We start from the raw sequence: 19,226 nt of genomic DNA, 5'->3' as shown, positions 1-19,226 counted from the left end.
CACGTGTTCCTATCAGTTACTCCGTTATTATCTGAACTACTCATTTACGAGTTAAATTTGCATGAAGATTTAGATGAGTTTTGGATATTCATCGGACAGATTCTCGTCTAAATAAAGCAAAAATTTTGCCACCAAATGGTTTATGTCAATGAGACCTATATGTCTATATATACATCTACATCGGCCCTACATACATATGCAGCTATAGGATAATCCTTATTCTAGAGCTATGCTATCATCATCCAATAAAAGTCATACTGGAAAAGGCAACCCTCCCTCCCTCTCTCTCTCTCTCTAACCCCTGACATGGTTTCAACAGCTTGATACTGTGATGTGTTCACAATCTACGTGCTTTGTTCACAAGGGCTCCCACAATTTAAGCACTTGCAGAAGCCACAGCTGCATGAAAATGTGGTGGCATGGCTTCGAGATCTTTCGGCACATCACTGCCATCCTCATATTCCTCTGATTCCCAGAGGAAACTAGCATATGCTGCCTGAATATGGCTGCAAAGCAAGAATCAAAAGTTATATAGTGTGGCGAGTGCATGACAAGTACTTGACCAAGAAATTGCATTTTAGCATATTAAATTTTGGTATACACACCTATCTTCAGGAGAAGCTTGAACCGCACGTTCAAAGTAGCCTGAAGCCCTATCTTGGTCATGATGTAGCTCCCACACTATCTTAGCATACTGAGACAGAATTTCACCATCCTTGGGATCTGCTAGGATAGCACGAGAGTATTTCTCCTCGGCCCCCTGAAGGTCTCTCTTGGTCTGTCAAAATCATGATTGTAAGCAACCAATAATGCCCAAATGAAGCTAAGTTCCACTGAGAAAATTAGAGCAGTGAAATCACATATGGAAGCAATATGTTGATCATTGCATAGGTTGAGAAAGCAATATGTCCATATGGAAGCAAAATGTTGATCATTTTGACAAATTGAAAAAATACACTAACGCGGCTATTTGCTAGGTGATATTTAGGTTAAGGTTTTCCCAAATACAGCCTCAGCGTTGATGAACAAGAAAAGAAACAAGCAGGTAAACAAAGAGAGATAACAAAACTAACCTCGTACAAAAATTGAGCATAATTCCTCAGAAATAAAGGGTTGCCAGGATTTTCCTCCACCATCCTCTTATAATGCCCCTCAACCTCTGGATTGTCCCCACCATCGCCACCAGAGCCTGCTGACTTGAACTCTCTGCCGTCGCCGCCGCTGCCGCCACCACCAGTACCTATCCCTCTTGCAAGGAACATCTCTTGACCAAAAAGCTCTACATCTCCAAAACCCATATTCCAAATTTCGTTCTTAGCAATCACCTCTGTCAAATTCATGTTTTTCATTTTGTTCTCCAAATTGGAAATTTGTGCTTCCATAGCCATGACCCTCCCTTCACCTCTATTATCCCTCTCTAGCAGTTCTTCATTTTCCTCCAACTCTTTTCTCTCTTCATCATCCTCTATATCACTTTCTTCTTCTTCTTCTTCATCTTCACGTCCACCTTGGAAAGACGGTATAGTTTGCAACATGAAGCACATGGGTTTGCCAAGAAACTTCTTGGGTTGGTTCATTTCAAAGTGCTGGTTTTCATTGCTGTTGCAAGAAGCATAGGCTAGTCCTTCCAAGTTTCCTTCAGACTGCGCTCTTCGAAAGCCTTTATTGCGGTTGAGTTCAGCAATGGAGGGTGAGATTGGAGAGGAGCTGCATGAGGATAGCTTGAGACACCCGGTTGGGTGGAGTGGGAGCTTCTTGTGGTTTTGGTGAATTGTGGTTGGTGGGTGCTTGATGGTGGTTGGTGGGTGCTTGATAATGGTATTGGTTTCATAGTGATTGCTGTTGTTGTTGGGGCTGTCTGGGACGGACGAGAGGAGGGATCCAAGAACTGGTGTTGAAGAGCTTCTAAGCAGCATTTCTCTTCTTCGACAATATAGCTTCAATGGCTGTCTTTGTTTTGAATATCAAATCCTGTGGAGAAAAGGAGAGGTTGAGTGAAGTTGAGAAGGCTAATCTTTTTCTTTTTTTTTTGATAAGAGAAATATCATTAAAAAGTGCAAAAGTTGAGAAGGCTAATCTTTACGGTATACTAGGCAAAAGGAATAGTACAATTAGGTTGATTACATACTTAGTAAAGTTAACCTATTATTCAACTGCTATAGAATACTACACCAGTTGCATAGATATTGTGGTCATTTAATTTTATTTTTTTTTCTTCTTCTCACTCTATTTAAGATTATGATAAGGATAAACATAAACATCACCAGCAGCTTTCATTGAAGGATAACACCAGAAGAGAAGATGAAGATAAAACTGAAAATAAAACTTCATCCCAAGATAAAGTCATTCATTCACAAGGAACTCAGCAACAATCGTACTTGTATTTCATTCAAATGCAATCTCTGTTTATCGTACACATATATTACATTTATAATATGTATACAGGATTACAAGATAGATACAAATAAACAGAGATTGCATTTGAATGAAATACAACCCAACGACTCAAAGTGAAGTGAGCAACACAATTTTACAAACACTTGGGTATGCTTATCTCCTTGATGAAATTCTCCCATTAATCAAGCAATAGCTTTAATGACACATAGATCCTCTACCGGAACAACCTGCTCCATACAAAGTGGTGCTACCAGATTGACATCGTGTGCAATAGCTCTATTATGGATCGTTTATTTAAAATGAACGGCCTCAAACGCGATAGCAGATTGGAGAGAGAGCCAATCCCCTGTGGCGAAAAGTGATGGTCCGGCTATTCCAAAGGTCGGGTTGGGGGTGAGGAGAACCCAGCCATTGAATGGGCAAACCACCCTGTGGCCAAAAGGGGTGGTTCAGCCGCCTCCAAAGGTCAGCTTGAGGGTAGCTGAACCACCCAAAGGGGTGGTTCGGCCACCCTTCCTCTCTCCTCTCTCCTCTCCCCTCTATGTGCTGGCAAGTTTTGAGTCGTCCATTTTAAATGAACGGCTCAAATAAAAAATCAATTCACCCCAGATTTACTCTAGATATGGCATGTAATCCCAATCCGGTGCTACAACCTGTTTACTCTGAAGCTGAAATTCTCAATACAATGAAAACAACACATGGGGGTGCAGATTCCTAAAGAGAACAACAGAACAAAATTCACAAAGTAGAGAAAAAAAAAAAAAAAAAACAAAACAAAAACAATGCAATAGCATAAGCCATTTCTAGTATTGTATTGCCAATATACCAGTTTTCAATGGATTTGCATAGAAAAATGGAAACGAGGCAAAAACAGAAAGAAAGGTACCTCTTTTGAGATGTAAAAGAGTCACCCAATGATCCCAGAGCAATATAAAAGGATACCCAGAAAAAGAATTTAGAAACTGAACGAATGAGCCCTCTACAGAACCACTCTTTTATATATAAGAGGAAGATGAATATTGTGCTTCATATATGGTATCTAACTTTGATTTGTTCTCTGAAAATTAATATTTATATAAAGTAGAGAAAAAGATGTGTATGGTGGAGAAAGAAACTGATCTAGCTGGATGTTGCAGGGAAAAATATCGGCTTGTTCTCTTGCTTCAAGAAGGTCCACAGAAGGACCCTGAGACAGCCTGTTCTTTCCCATGCAAATTGATGAGCGTAGTCCGCACGCGCTTCCCGCTGGGCCACTGAGGCATATGCGCCATCGAATGCTATTTGCCGAAGGACCCTGTGAAGCATCATGCGTTGACTCGAGAGACTACTATTCTTCAACACGCGTTGTTTATCTGCGTGTCCTTTCAAACTCCAGACCGTACAAGTGGCTCAAACTGTTCCTCGGACTATTCAATGCAGGATTATATTGCAGATATTTTTTTTTGTGTGCGGTTGTTTTTATGCACGTGAGAAACGAGATATTTTCGGGAGAAAGTAGTAGGAAAATAATTTTTCCAACTTTTACACGACTAAGATCCAGTTGTGAGATTCATGCATGTGGGTCTTATTATACATAATTCCTAACAGTATATCTTAGTTATGTAAAAATTGTACACTTTTAATTGTGCATCTAAAACACATCCCAAATATGTTTCTCGCAAATTTCGATTTCATTGTTAATGTTGTTATAAATTACTGCATTAAATATCCTCTCTAAATTATCAATATTTTTCAATCGAGATGTATTATTTCTATATCGCATCACCTTACGTCAACTCTACACCAAGTTACATTAGGTGTGTAACTTATGTATATGAGACCTACATAAATGGGTTCCACACAAGGACAGAACCAGGATTTTTGGTGAGGGGGGACGAATTTTTTTTTTTTTTGGGAGACAGACTTGCATAAATACAAAAGCGTATAAATATTTAAAATCTTTATATATTTGTGTTTGTACATATTGATATTAAATAAAAGCATTTAAGTCTTACATTTAATCTCATGGCATTACAAATCCATAGTGGTATAAACAACTAGCATAATAGCTTAAAAAAAAAAACTCGAAAAAAAAAAAAAAAAAAAAAAAAAAAAAAAAAAAAAAAACTAAACTTAATCTATAGGGTCCAATAAAAATGATACTTATGAACGTGAACTCTTTTTCCTAACAATCCTTAAAGCTCCAAATAACAATGTTATGAGTCGAACCAAACAAATGATTAAACCATTTAACTTATGATGCCAAAAAAAAATATTGTGAACCCAAATGACTGCAAAATTACTACTCAAAAAATTGATTGTTGGTTACAGACTTCACTTAGAATAACTATTCAAAGAACCCAAACCATTTAACTTTTTTCTTTTGCATCTTCAGAGTTCTAAACTAAATTGAGTTTCTAGTTAGAAGCCAACTAGAATATGGAAGGAAATTAAATGAATGGTGTATTTTATATTTTTTTGTGTTAAAAGATGGGGCAAAACTAAAAAAAATAAGTTAAAGGGGACACAAATATTATTTTGGGGGGGCAAAAGTATTATTTTGGAAGAACAAAATTATTTTTTTGGTATATTTAAGGATATTTTTCAAAATTTTGGGGGGACGAATCGTGGGCCCGCCCCTGGTTACACACCTTATGTGTCTTGGTGTAGAGTTAGTGTAAAGTAATGTAATGTAATGTAGAAAAATTATTTTTCTTTTTAATAACAAAACAATCTAAATAAAAATAAAAATAAAATATTAAAAAATATTATTTTTTTTTAAAGAAAAATGGGGTGCCGAACCACTCTCAACAATTTTTTCTCCTTTTTTTTTTTTTTTTTTTTTTTTTCGTTTTTATGAATTTTTTCGCTTTGAATTTTCTTTTATTTTTATTTATTTATTTGTCATTTTAGACGCAAAAGGAGGATATAACAACTCTAATGATAAATTGAATACATTTTCCTAATGACAATCCATCGACCCATTGACACACCAACCCACACTGATCAACAACCCTCCATTTCTCCGATCAAAAAGCCCCTAAACACACCATTCTGTCTTTCATCCTCCTAATCATAATAAGTAAGGCCTAGTTATTTCAAATTAAATAAAAAAATAATATTATACGTAAAACTTTTATTTCTCTTTTACTTTTCAAAAGTAATGCAGTTTTTAAAATAACTCATTCCAAATTCAATAATAAAAAAACATATCGCTCATTTGAAGCCGCAAAGCCTGTACTAAAGTAAGAAAGGAAGTATCTCTAAGGTAGGTTACTACCTTAAGATAAGGGTACGTACCAAGTAAGGTCACTTGGCTAAGGAAAGCTCAAATTATAAAATTGCTTAACCGTTAATTAATTGAATATTAGAGAGGAGTCGGTACGGACGGTCTTAACCTCTTCTGTTTTCTTTACTTAAACTAGGAGCAATGATTGGAGGACTCCTGACCGGCTCTCTTCTCTCATTTTTAATAAACAAATTATTTTTATTTAAAAAGTAATTTTTTTTTATTGTTTTATTTTTTTTTTCAATAAATTTAATTTGTTTATTGAAAAGGAAGGGAAGGGGAAGTCCCCCTCCGATTACTGCTCCTTAAACTAGTTGATTAACAACATGCAAATGCAGAAATCACTGCAGCCCATCTTCCAAGAAAAGCTATTAAGACTAAGAGCCTGTTACAAGTTTACTTGGATTTTCTTTCCTTAAAAACAATTCTTTGCGGAAGCAATATTATATCCAAAATTTACACCCTTATAAAATGCTTTCAGACTTCACAATCGTATAATTAGAATTTCTTTAAACTTATTGGATTGTCATTAAAAGTCTGTTTGGGTTTGCAATTTTATAAATAATGATTTTAAATTGTGTGATTAGAAAAAATAATTTTTAAAAATACAGTTAAGCGTTTGACAAAATTGTAGTTTGGCATTCAAAATTACAGATTAGTCTTTAAAATTATGTGCATTCAAAAAAGCATCATCTTGTCTGCGGTTTGAAAAATCAGTTTTCTAATCACAATTTTTAAAACTGCAATTCCATTTTTTGCAATTTAGTTTAAAATCACATTTTTTGTTTACAAAATCGCAATCTCAAACGCATCATTAAAAAATGTTTACAACTTTTACTATAATTATTTTACAAATTCAGGGGTGACAGGTCTAAAGAACTTTTATAATAATAAAAAAAAAATGTAGTTAGTGCTATGAAATCAATAAGTATATGTTTTTAGAATTTATTCCTAAATAAAGTGGAGATCAGATGCATGCATGGAATATATGAAAAGAGAAATGATCCCTACACTCATTTCTCATAGCAGCCCCACAACAAGTTGACGTGGTTGGTAATATTTTATTATTTTTTTTGTTTTGTTTTGTTTTCTTTTTGTAAAAAAATAATAAAATATTACCAGCCACGTCAGCTTGTTGTGGGGCTGTTGTGAGAAATGAGTGTAGGGATCATTTCTCATATGAAAAACTGTCCCTACTTTTTAGTTGAGACTATATTCGACAAATATATATATATATATATAAATGCAACACGGGTGTGTTTGAGATTGCAATTTCGTAGATAAAAAGTGTGATTTTAAACCAAATGAATCATTTGATAATTGCATTTTTAAAAAATTGCTATTTGAAAACGCAGAAAACTACTTTTTCAAATCGCAGGCAAGTTGATGCTTTTCTAAAAACGCAAAATTTTAAAGGCTAACTTGCGATTTTAAAGACTAAATTACGATTTTACCAAATACTTAATTGCATTTTAAAAAATTATATTTTAAAATCATAAATCCAAATAAAAATGGATGGTTAAATAGAAGCTTCTATGCTGTCTTATACGACTCCGCCTTACGCGGTAAAACAAAAAGCGAACCAACAATATGATTGTATATATGCTAAAAAAAAGCAAATAGAGAGTTTATCAATCTTAAAATTCCCATAACAAACAAAAGGAAAAAAGAAAAAGAAAAAGAAAAAACAGAAGAAAAATAATTCACGGGATTGAATTTAGTGCAAGCATCTTATGAGTGGATGGAAAGGTTGCCACTTTATAAAGCTGTAACAATCATTGAATTCTCCAATCACCCACCAATTTCCATACCAACAGAGGCTATAAACCACCCATGAAAGAGCAAACCCAATCCATCCAACATGATATGATTGTATAAACAATATATTATATTGAACCCAATTGCCTAACAAAGCCATTCCCAAACCTCCCAAAGAAAAAAAAAAAGAAAAGAAAAAAAAACGAAGAGTTTCAGAGGGAAACGGAAACACCTCTCTGTTTTTATATAGAAAAGGGTCCCACAAAATGATATGACCCCTCCAATCTCATATGAGTTTGGAATATGCTGGGTGTTCCACGGACCCAGATACTCCGATCAGGTTCAGAGGCCTTAAAGATCAAAGCTTTGAAAGCCATCTTTCTTAAGGTTATTTCGTATGTGAGAGAGCTTTTAGCGATAATGTTTGGGCGCAAGCGTTTTTATTGGAACACAGTCACCGATTTCTCGCCGCCTACCGAGCCCGAACCTTTCTCGCTGCCAGCTCCGATTCCCAAATGGCCGGAAGGTAAAGCTTTTCTTTTTTCTTTTTTTTTTTTCTTTTTTTTTTTGAGTGTTGATTTGTTTTGTGAAATAAAAGGTAAATCATGGATATGTGGGGTTTGCTGAATTTTGTGTTTTGGGTCAGTTGCTGTTGTGGGATTTGCTTTTCTGTTTAATGGGTGTTTCTGGTTATGGCTTGCTTGTGGGAGTGGATCATGGGTTGAAGTTGTTTCCCGGTGACATTTGTTTCTTCTGGTTATAGTGGTTTGTCAATGTTTCTGACTTTACCGTGTACTCAAATCAGATTTTTACTGCTCAAATGGATCGAAATGATCAAATTAAACCGTGCAGTTTCTTTGAATTGTTGTATGAGGTGTCAATTTGAAGTTTAATTGATTGTTTGAGCTTGATCATTTTTCATTTTCCAGCTGTATTCCTTAGTTTCCTTTCCTTTGGTAAGGTGGTTCGTATTGTTTTGTCGGTAGGCTATCTTTGTAGTTGAGCTTACCTGAGGGTTAAAAAGAAAAAGGAAAATGCCAACTCATGTACTCGGTATGCTGCTAGCGTACTTGAACGTGTTTATAGACCATTTGGGTGACTTCTTGTTGACTTGTGTGCTTTTGTGGAAAAGATATTCAAAGTTGATTGTATACATAATAATAGGAAAACGGTTTTTGATCTGTTCTTTTTTCTCATTCAAGTTGTACTTTTGGAACCATGTATGATTATTCCTAGTTTCTGTAAAATCGAAATGATCTTAGCATTTTTTTTTTTTTTTTTCTGTCTCTTTTCGTTATGAGTCTCTTTTATGTTCCTTGATGGGTAGATTTTGGTCTATCGAAGCTAGTAGAGAAAGGATGTCCTTTGGGAACTGTAAACTCATTGGGATATTCCTACTTTCTGTGAATTTGGACCTTGGATTTGTGTTCTTCGTTTTGTAAATTTATTCTTAGAACATGATTGTAAATTGTGAGCTCCAGCACTTTGAAAAAGAAACATCCGTCATGATAGTTGGCTGGCACTTCTCTATCCTTTGTACTTGATTGGCGTTGTTTAACACACAAACACATATATATTGATCTAATGTTTCAAGTTATTGTGCATTTTAATCTCTTTTCACTACGGAAATTGAGCTTGCTTTGTTAATCCATTTGACCGTTTGCTTGCCTTCTTAGGTGGAAGTTTTGCTTCTGGAAGAATAAGTCTTGGAGAATTAGAAGTTATGAAAATTACCAGGTTTGAGTACATTTGGGGATACAGTCTGATACACGACAAGAAGAAGGGTATTTCATTTTATAAACCAGTGGGTATACCTGATGGGTTCTATTGCCTTGGTCACTACTGCCAACTTAACAGCCAGCCTTTACGCGGATTTCTTCTTGTGGCTAGGGAAGTAGGTACTTATCTGCCAGAAACTTCCAATGCTTGTGACCCTGATAAGTCACCAGCTCTTCAAATGCCCCTTGATTATGCCTTAGTATGGACTTCCGATGATGGGAGTGGTGGAAAGTTTGTTGGATGTGGTTATGTTTGGCTACCTCAGCCACCTGAGGGTTACAAGTCTGTGGGATATTTGGTTACCAACAAGCCAGACAAGCCTGAGTTGCATGAAGTAAGATGTATTCGAGCTGACCTAACAGACAAATGCGAAAGTTACCACCTCATATTTGATGCTAGTCCAAAATTTCCAAATTTTCCATTTCAAGTTTGGAAAACAAGGCCCTTGCACCGGGGAATGCTGGGGGGAGGAGTTTCTGTAGGAACATTTTTCTGCAGTGGCTACTGGGACGCTAGAGAAGATCTGCATGTTGCTTGCTTGAAGAATCTAAATCCTATTCTACCTGGAATGCCAAACCATGATCAGATTCATGCACTAATCCACCACTATGGACCCACTGTATTTTTTCATCCTGAAGAGCTCTTCTTGCCGTCTTCCGTTTCATGGATGTTCAAAAATGGAGCACTGTTGTTCAGAGCTGGAACTTTATATGGTGAGCCTATTGATGAAAGCGGCTCAAATTTGCCAGGCGGGGGAACAAATGACGGAGAGTTTTGGATTGACTTGCCGGGTGATGATCAGAGAGAGCGTGTCAAACATGGTAATTTGGAAAGTGCAAAACTTTATGTTCATGTGAAGCCAGCTCTAGGTGGTACATTTACTGACATTGCAATGTGGATTTTCTGCCCCTTCAATGGGCCAGTTACACTTAAAGTTGGGTTAGTGAATATTGCTCTTAGCAAAATCGGAGAGCATGTGGGTGACTGGGAGCATTTCACACTCCGTGTATGCAACTTCACTGGAGAGCTTTGGAGTATATACTTCTCAGAGCACAGCGGTGGTGGTTGGGTGGAAGCTTATGATTTAGAGTACCTAGAGGGAAATAAAGCTATTGTTTACTCATCAAAAAGTGGGCATGCAAGCTACCCTCATCCAGGAACCTATATCCAGGGGTCCGCAAAGCTTGGGGTTGGAGTGAGAAATGATTGTGCTCGAAGTGACTTTTATGTGGATTCAAGCATCCATTATGAACTTGTTGCAGCAGAGTATCTTGGAAATGAGGTTGTTACAGAGCCATTTTGGTTGCAGTTTATGAGAGAGTGGGGTCCGACTATCATCTATGATTCAAGAACCGAACTGGATAAGATAATTAATGTTTTGCCTGTGATGCTTCGATATTCAGTGGAGAACATATTTGATAAGTTTCCGTTGGAGCTGTATGGGGAGGAAGGTCCTACCGGGCCGAAGGAGAAGAACAACTGGGTGGGAGATGAAAGAAGCTAGATTTGTCTCAGAACCACCTTGATGGTTGTTCTTCATCTGCTACTGTTTATGGTCATGTACATACATGGTTAGTGAGTATTGTTTGAAGGCTGGTCTTGTTAAACTGTAGTATATTTGTCATTTTTGTATTTGTATTTTTAGATAGGCTTGAGAGCGCTCTAATTTGAGCGAAAGATCATTGGAAGGAGAAGGGGGAAGGGGTGGATGAAGCGAATTCGGATCCTCCCCAATTCATTTAAACTGGAGAGGAACCGGTTCCTTATACTTAAGGGCCATTTTTGTCGTTCCGAATGAAGCAGAGTATTTTATTGGGTTGGTCTCCAAGATGTGGATTTGTTTAGGTTAGTATAATGGTGAGCTGTGGATATTACAAATATGTATATCAGAATCATAGAATGAATTTCAAATTATGCAGATATTGCAGAAATTATATCAGAATAATAATGCTATTTAGTAGATTGTCGTACGATTGTTATACAATATGACAGTTGTATAGCATTTTACTAAAAAACATTACTTTTATCAGAATTATCAGTGTTCTAAGAGATTTTTGCACTGAAAGTGAATTGAGAGACATGATTTTGCTTTGTTGTCTGGATTTGTAGGAACCAAATCACCTTATTTCTGTGAGCTTTGTTACCATAGATGAATCCAATGTCATGAAAACAGAGCTATAGGCCAAAGACTGTCCATGGGGCAGTTGTAATTTGTGTTACTGAATTCCTGCCAATTCAAGTAGCTAATGTGAGAGGTTCTTATGCGGTCCAATTTGTCCGGATAAGTAAACCCTGCACCTCGACCTGCTAGGCAGAATTGCAGCCAATTCCAATCCACGTGACTGTATTTATGCATCTAATAACAGAAATGCTCAGAGAAAGCTCGAGAAATCCGCTCAGAAAGACTCTAAACAGCCATATGCAATGTCCAAACAGCGAAAAATCCTTTTTGTGCCGCAAAGGGGAAGGTTTTCAATGGATGAAGCAACTAGCAAGCCATGAAGGCAACGAGTGCTTGAAGTAAACAGGTGGGAATATAAGCTCTGCTTTGAGCCTCGGGCCCTCGGTCCTACTTTCAAGTGTTGTTGGAAATTGGTGATGCCCATTTACAATTAAAGCATATAGAAGCCTGTTGAACTTCCCGGTTTATGAATTGGACTCGAGCTAGCTTGTAAGAGTACTAGCAACGGTTTATCTTATTTATTTATTTTTTTTAATTTAGAGATTAAATTATTTTTTGCTTTCCTATTTAAATGCACTTCACATTGTTCACAATAACTACTCTTATCATTTTTCTATACCATTTAAATATTCTTTAAATTAAATGTTAGGAGAAAGAGAAAATAAAGAGAAACTATTTTTTTTTTCTACCAAGGGAAGAACCTTCATTATAATCTGAGATCCAAATGGCCAAACGCTGTAATTAGAGATAGAAAGACTCTTAAAAACGAAGTACATGACTAATTCTTGACTTTGATGGCAACTGCCATAGCAAATGGACACACAATAACACCTCTTTTTACAATGAGTTCCACTATGAGGAGATAAGAGAACAAAATCTGATCTAAAAACAACTATTGCAGAGGTTAACTACAAAACATAAATTAAAAAACCAAAAACACAAACTAAAACAACACTGGCCGGCAAAGAACACCGGGAGTCGCCAGTGACGGTGCGTGTATACCACGCGCCTTCACCAGAGGACCCCTCACCATCAGAGGAACCATCAAATCTCATAGGATCCACCGACTGCAAACTAGAGGAGATGAAGAGCCAACACGCGCCAGCGAGAGAGGAGCACTTGCTGGCGTGTGCACACCACGCTCCAGTGTACGGAGTGCTAAGGAAAATACGTCTAGTTGCAGCAGAGGTGGAGGACGACAACGAACGCCCTAGAGAGGCGCATGGGATGCATAGAATGGCAGGAAATCATAAATCTAGCTTCAAAAAATGGCCTAAAAACTAAGATTGACATCTTATATAGATCAACCCAACAATAGATTGAAACACACAAACTCCAAATCCTCAAAAGGATTAGACAAAATCACCTTCACCTCTTGGTTTTACAGAGAGCCACCGAGAGGGAAGAAAACTTGCAGCCCACAGCTCAGTGCCAAGCCAAAACAAAACAATGACATAAAGCAAAGAACAAAACCGAAAAAGCAAAGCAGGGGGGAGGGGGGCTCCCTCCTCAACCAAGAATTGAAGAGAAACCCGACGGCTAGGGTTTTCTATTAGAGAGACACAAACTATTTAAATAAATACTAGAGGAATAAGAGAGGAAATATAAAGTTTTTTATATTAAAATAATTTTGAGGGAGGAACCACTTATACTTCCCTAGATCTAGGGTACAACATTTGATTCCCTTAGTGTTTCCTTAGTTTATAGACAACAAGGAAATTGATTCAAGGAGTTTTTTTATGAGTTTTTTCTACATCTATAAAAGATTTCGTATAAATTTGGCTCAATTGGTATAACTTCATTTTTATTTTATTTTATAATATTGCTTTTAATTTTGCAACAATAACATCTAAAGTATTTAACAAGATAAAAAGAGAATCATCTTTCTAGTGTGTGCTGGTGTTTGTAAATATGTACAGTAAAATATTAACATTAAACTCAATATTGGATTGTTTAAAGTTATAAGATATAATTTTTTTAAAAAAAGACTTTGTGATAAAAAAAAAAATTATATGATTTATTATAAATATAAGGTTGTGATGCTAATTTTTATAAGTTCATAAATAAAAAAATAATTATCTAATAGTTAAGTAACTAATTATTAGTATGAAAATGATATTTATTATATAAAAAAAATGAATAAATTAATTAAGTAGTTTGTGAATAAATTTGAATTCTTTCAAAAAATAAAAAAATTGAGTTCAAAGATATTATCTAATTTAATTATAAGTTCAAATTTCACTCATATTCAAAATAAAATTAATCCAACCAAAGTTAAACGTTCAGCAATTGGCTAGACTCAACTCAATTAAAGTCTTAAATATCAAATTCATTTTCACAAATATATATATATATATATATATATATATATATATATATGAAAAAAAAAAAAAAAAAAAAACTCAATAACTCGTCCAAGCAAAATCTGAACCGGGTTTTGCCGCTTTTGGCTGCGTAAGCGGTGCAACCAGGCCTTATTTGGCGAAAAACATAAAAATTTCTCATTTTACTTCTATATTTTTTATTAACAATTAATATCAAAATATTTTAATTTTTTTACTTTTTATATTATATTAATAATTTTTTATTATTATTCAAATAAAAAAATTCAATACAATACAAATTTTTTTTTTTTCTACTTTTATATATAAATTCATTTAACTATATATCGCATATATGACTTTTTACTAATTTTAAAATTAACCGTCAATTATCCTGTTCTGCATACTACTTTCCCAAACAAGGCCAAAGAAAAAATAAAACCTCACAGAGACCATCTTGGTCAGAAGAAGGGTTTAGGGCAGCATACGGAGTGAGAGATAAGCAGGGAAATGTTAGGGAGGAGACTAATTTCCTTGTTCAAAAGCTCCCCAACGTCACAGCTTTCCAGGTACGCAATACTTTGCCAACCCTTTTATTGTTTTTCTCTTGGTGTAGATTGGTTTTGAATATCATGTACTAATACATCAAATTAATAGTTTTTACTGTATTTGACCCTCTTTTGGGGAATTTTTTTGATCTGGGTCCTTCCAGTTTCTTTCTTTGGCCGAGTTTCTGGTATTATATGCTAGATTTTTACTGTCACTCGGTTTGGTAGCCGAGAATGGGGAGAAAAAGGCTAGGGAATGATGTTTTTGTGCCTTATTTATGTTTTGTTTTGGTTAGAGAAAAATGAGGAAACAGGCTTGACGTTTCTCTGTTAGGCTCAGTTGATTGGAGGGTGTTATTTCTCAAACCTGTTTCTCTGTTTCTCTCCCTCTCTTGAGTGAGGGAATTTAAAAAATAAAATAAAAAGCATTTATACTATTTAAATTTAGTCTCTTATTTTCCCCGAGTAACCAATGATACGTTTTAACTTAAGAGAAATGGAAAATGGGAAGAGAAGGGTGCATTTGAAGAGTTGAGAGGTTGAATTTTGTGAGATGAGAGTCCAGACCCATTTTCTGTATAATTGTCTTGAGATCATGTAAGATGAATTATAAGTTCAAAGAAATCAATGTTTCATACTAATTCAATTATTTGAATACGGAAGTTTAGGTCAATGATATATTACTTATAAGATTTTGTGCTGCAGCTCTGCAAAGTCTGACTATGAAGGGAAGGGCAAGTGGTTCGGTCGAAAGGCAGTGACTTTTGTTTTGTTTACTGTAACGGGTGGCGTTGCTTTGAGTGCTCTTGATGACCTTTTTATATATCATAGCTGTAGCAGGTACGTGACATTGTATTTAGGAGTGTCTTTTGCATGTAAGAAACTAGGAGTTTTGTTGATTAAATGGTTAATATCAATCTTGACATGGTTTGCATTAGATATTTTAGTAAAAAAAATGTTTCTTCTGTGAATTTTTTGATTTTATATTTCATAAATTTAACGATACGAAGACCAGAAAAGCATATGCAATTCATATGTTCAGTGTTTATTTCTATCTTCCTACCCCCCCTCCTCCCCCCAACCTAAAATCATGTGCACATGAGGGTGGAGATATTGAACATTTGAAATCAGGACTTGGGATCCTCTTAAGCCATTTAGCTAGAAGGGGCTTTTGCTAGCGTTATAAATGTTTTAGATGGACCAGTGTACTTGTTTCCTTGGTTGTTCAATTGTATCCAGCAATTGGATATCTGTTGACATTGGAATAAATGTGTTAGAACATTGTCAGAAAGAGTAGAAATGCAAATCAGCTTGTTAAGACTCTTATGATGGTGCTTATATGACCTGCTGCTCACTCATAGGAACCCATCGTATTTGGGTTTTATAGCATACCAATGAGGTGCTATGGACATAGAGGGCTCATATGAAGATGTTGCATTATTTTCTTTGCCCTTGCTTTCCGCAGCTTTATAAGCTTCCCATTTTGAATTCACAAAGTTGTGTTATGAATGATTGGACATATTGGTCAATAATTTTATTTTGATAAGTAGACATATTGGTAAATAATTCTACCATGGATTCTGTATGCTTGAGCCTTTGCTGGTTAGTGGTGGCCCTCTGCGTGCCTAAGGATATTCATGAGTTGCCAAGCACAGTACACTGGTACTTGGATGTATTCATTTTCCGTTTGCACCAAAATGAAGTTTTATGGGAATCATTTGGCGTCAGATAGTGAATATATATAATCATGGAGGTGTTTTATTCTCCATTGAATCCAAAGTTCAAAGGTATCTTAAAAAGTTATAGATTTTTTATATTAGTTGTTGGTCTCATCAGTTCCTTACCCTTTCCCCTCCCTGTATCCTCCAAATAGAGAAAAAGAAACAAAATTTTCTGAGTTTCTTGATTGAACTTTTGTACTGACTAATGTACTAATGAATCTAATAAGGATATATACTGGGATTGAGATGTCTTTAAGAGTTTCAGATACCTTAATGATGGACATTAGGCAATTGATTTCGTATATAGCAATTATTGGTAACAAGAGGCTCAGGAAATGGAGAAATGATGAAGACTTACAGTTATTCACCAGTGCAAGGTGTACCCAATTGTTTTAGGTGCTGCTATGATGAAAATTTCTCTGCAATAGTAAGAGAATATATTGTACTAATGATTTAGTCATCCTTAGACTTGAGCACTTCAAAATCTTAAATCATTTTGACAGATGGTGACATATTCGTCGTTAAATTTTAGGCTCGGATATATTTACAACCCATCAGAAAAGAAAGAAAGAAAGAAAGAAAAATATTTACCAAGGTCTTTTGACAACCTGTGGAAGATCCTAGAACTAGGGCTTGGTATTGATGAGTCTGGTAGTGGTGCACTGATTAAGCTGAAGGCTAGAATTTTTTATTTTATTTTATTATCTATATTATTTACTCTTTTTTTTTTTTTTCAGTGATTGATTATTAGCCCTTCAATCTTTGTTTGAGGTTCTATCACATTTTCACGTTTAGGTATGTTTGATATAATGCATGTAGAATGGTACCGTCCCTCTATTGAAATCGAAATATTTTTCATTGTCGAATCCATCGCGTGTAAAAGGTAAAAAAGGATATAATAAAGGAGGAGGTGAGGGAGAGTATGATCTTTAGTATGGCAGAATGGTGGAAAAAGATATATGTAACAACCCCATTACTGAAAAAGGATGCATGAAGTTGACCCAAATTTAGTTGGAATTACAGTTTAGTTGAATTGAATTATATTTAGGTATGTCATTTTTGGGACTTATAAAAAATAAAAAAAATAAAATAAAAAAAGGTATGTCAGTTTTGGGTTTGGGTGATAATGCTCTGTTGTTTATATATTGTATGTTATTGCAAACGTACTTGCTTCAAATTATGCACATTCCATAATATCGATACTATCTGCTCAAGTGATAAAGGTGTGAAGAAATAAAGGTTGACAATAAGGCAAGGTTGCTAATCATTTGCCTAAAAATTTTGCAGCAAGGCCTTGGAGAAAGCCATTAAGAACCAGGCAGTCATAGATGCCATTGGGGAACCTATTGTAAAGGGTCCATGGTACAATGCATCACTTGCTGTAGCTCATAAAAGACATTCTGTGTCTTGCACATTTCCCGTGTCTGGACCACAAGGCTCGGGAGTCCTCCAGGTGAAGGCAGTTCGTGATGGAGGTTTGTTCTCCCCTTCAATATATTGTTTATATTTACTGTTTTGTTCTGGTGGTCTTCAAGCTCTTTTGATTACGTTTGATGTTTTCAAAACCATAACCTTAGTAAGACTTTGCATCAAGATGTTAGTTATTATTCCCCTTCCAGGCCACCAGGGTGCAGCCTAGTGGTCAAAGGGTGGGCTTGGGATGAGCTGTAAACTCGGACATCCTGAATTCGATTCTGCACTAGAAGGTTCCCTGGATTACCTGATACACGGTTTTGCCCGGTGGAGTTGTGTATTCGGGGTTTACTCCCTAGGGGTGAGTCTGAAGGGCCCTGCCTTAGTGAGGTTCTTAGTCTTAAAAAAAAAAAAAAATAAAATAAAAAATTATTCCCCTTCTGACCTTTTCCTTACCGTTTAATAAAAGTTGGTGCTAGCAAAAGCTTTTGTTTGGAAGTTATCCCAACTCTTCTGTACAACTCGTGATTTCAGCTGCTTATATCGCTTGAATTTCCTTGATTGTTTTACTTCATTAACAGTCATTGGGTTTCTTCAACAGACGACTCCTGGTTTTCATTTCTCAGGCCTCGTGATTGGGACATCCTAATCATGGATGCTCTCCTCCATGTTCCTACCAATGATGAGAAGCATCAAACATTGAGAGTTACTCTTTCTGACTTCCCTCCTGCAGCTTGTACGCCGTACACCGACTGCAAACCTCAAGAATCAGAGGATCCAGAGCAGAAATGAAAGTCATATTCTGCTGATTATTGTAACGTGTTTTTTTCCATTTGAATTCTGTACTCACATGAGTTTCCTCCACTCCGAGATTGGTAAACCGAACTGAGTGGCTTTTCATTCTTGATATGTTTATGGAATAAGTTTTGTGAAATTTTTGTTATATGTTGGCATGTAATGCAACAAAATGAAATGAAAGATCCAATTTTTTCTTATTGTTTTATTTTCTTCTCCACCCCAGTAATGCAGTATATTTGGTTAGCAATGTAGTTGCCCTTTCCTAGAGGGACTCAAAGCACCAAATGTTACATATGATTAGCATTGTGGTTTACTGGTTTAATTGCACTCTGCAAAATAGTTTCCTTGGTTAGCTTGTCACTCAGGGCTGTCAATTTTTTTACTACCGGGGAGTCCGACATTAAATTAGCAGGTTCAGGTTTAAGAGTCTGGCTCATTTAATTAAATGAACCAGTGTAAGGTTGATTTATACATTGACACGACTCGAATCTGAACACGAATGGACACCCTTGTGGTTGTGGATTAGTTAGGTGGCTTTTTTGTATACTTCGAGTGTATACGAGACTTCGGGTGTCCAAGATACGGCTTATGCTTTTAGTGATATCTTGATTAAGAGTTATGGGATGTTTTACCATGTAAAAATGTTTGCCTTTTCAGCTTCACTGTGTGCAGCTAAACAGGCAACGAGGTTTCAGAGTTGTTGTTTATGATAAGCTTTGCAGAACAGGACACCAGCCCAGAAAAGAGTAAACAAACAAACTATATATATATAGAAGTGACGTAAAGAAACAAATGGCATTGGGACCATTGCACATTTCCAATAAAGACGAAAATTAGGTCGATTGAATTTAGGCACTGATTTGGCCGACTTTGGACAAAGCTGCCAAGAATGCACCGGGCAACCTTACGTGAGAGGCTACTCCAGTTTCATCTTTGTTTTGGCAAAAATGTTCGGTCAATTTAAACCTCAGCTGTTCGGACTCTTCGAGCATATCCCAAGAATGATCCAGAAAATAGGGTTTTTTTTTTTTTTTTTTTTTT

At 36.0% G+C, this 19,226-nt stretch overlaps 3 protein-coding genes across 3 annotated transcripts; 2 read left to right on the top strand and 1 right to left on the bottom strand.

The window, feature by feature from the left end:
- Positions 1-106: 106 nt before the first annotated feature.
- On the bottom strand, positions 107-3,443 carry LOC133857166 (uncharacterized). The gene is made up of 4 exons (XM_062292312.1): positions 3,284-3,443; positions 1,074-1,971; positions 606-778; positions 107-506 (listed from the first exon to the last, which is right to left on the bottom strand). The coding sequence occupies exons 2-4, from the start codon at positions 1,914-1,916 to the stop codon at positions 377-379; spliced, it is 1,146 nt and encodes a 381-aa protein (XP_062148296.1). The 5' UTR covers positions 1,917-1,971; positions 3,284-3,443; the 3' UTR covers positions 107-376.
- A 4,000-nt stretch (positions 3,444-7,443) lies between these two features.
- On the top strand, positions 7,444-11,120 carry LOC133857080 (hypothetical protein At1g04090-like). The gene is made up of 2 exons (XM_062292198.1): positions 7,444-7,949; positions 9,100-11,120. Exons 1-2 carry the CDS (start codon positions 7,727-7,729, stop codon positions 10,704-10,706), a joined length of 1,830 nt encoding a protein of 609 aa, XP_062148182.1. The 5' UTR covers positions 7,444-7,726; the 3' UTR covers positions 10,707-11,120.
- Positions 11,121-14,114: 2,994 nt separating this feature from the next.
- On the top strand, positions 14,115-18,390 carry LOC133857396 (uncharacterized). Its single transcript, XM_062292655.1, has 4 exons — positions 14,115-14,274; positions 14,959-15,093; positions 17,262-17,449; positions 17,989-18,390. Exons 1-4 carry the CDS (start codon positions 14,216-14,218, stop codon positions 18,177-18,179), a joined length of 573 nt encoding a protein of 190 aa, XP_062148639.1. The 5' UTR covers positions 14,115-14,215; the 3' UTR covers positions 18,180-18,390.
- Positions 18,391-19,226: the final 836 nt, after the last annotated feature.

Source organism: Alnus glutinosa, chromosome 14, assembly GCF_958979055.1.
Source record: "Alnus glutinosa chromosome 14, dhAlnGlut1.1, whole genome shotgun sequence".
NCBI lineage: Eukaryota > Viridiplantae > Streptophyta > Magnoliopsida > Fagales > Betulaceae > Alnus > Alnus glutinosa.
Note: the sequence above shows the minus strand (reverse complement) of the source record. Positions and strands in the feature narration are given on the sequence as shown.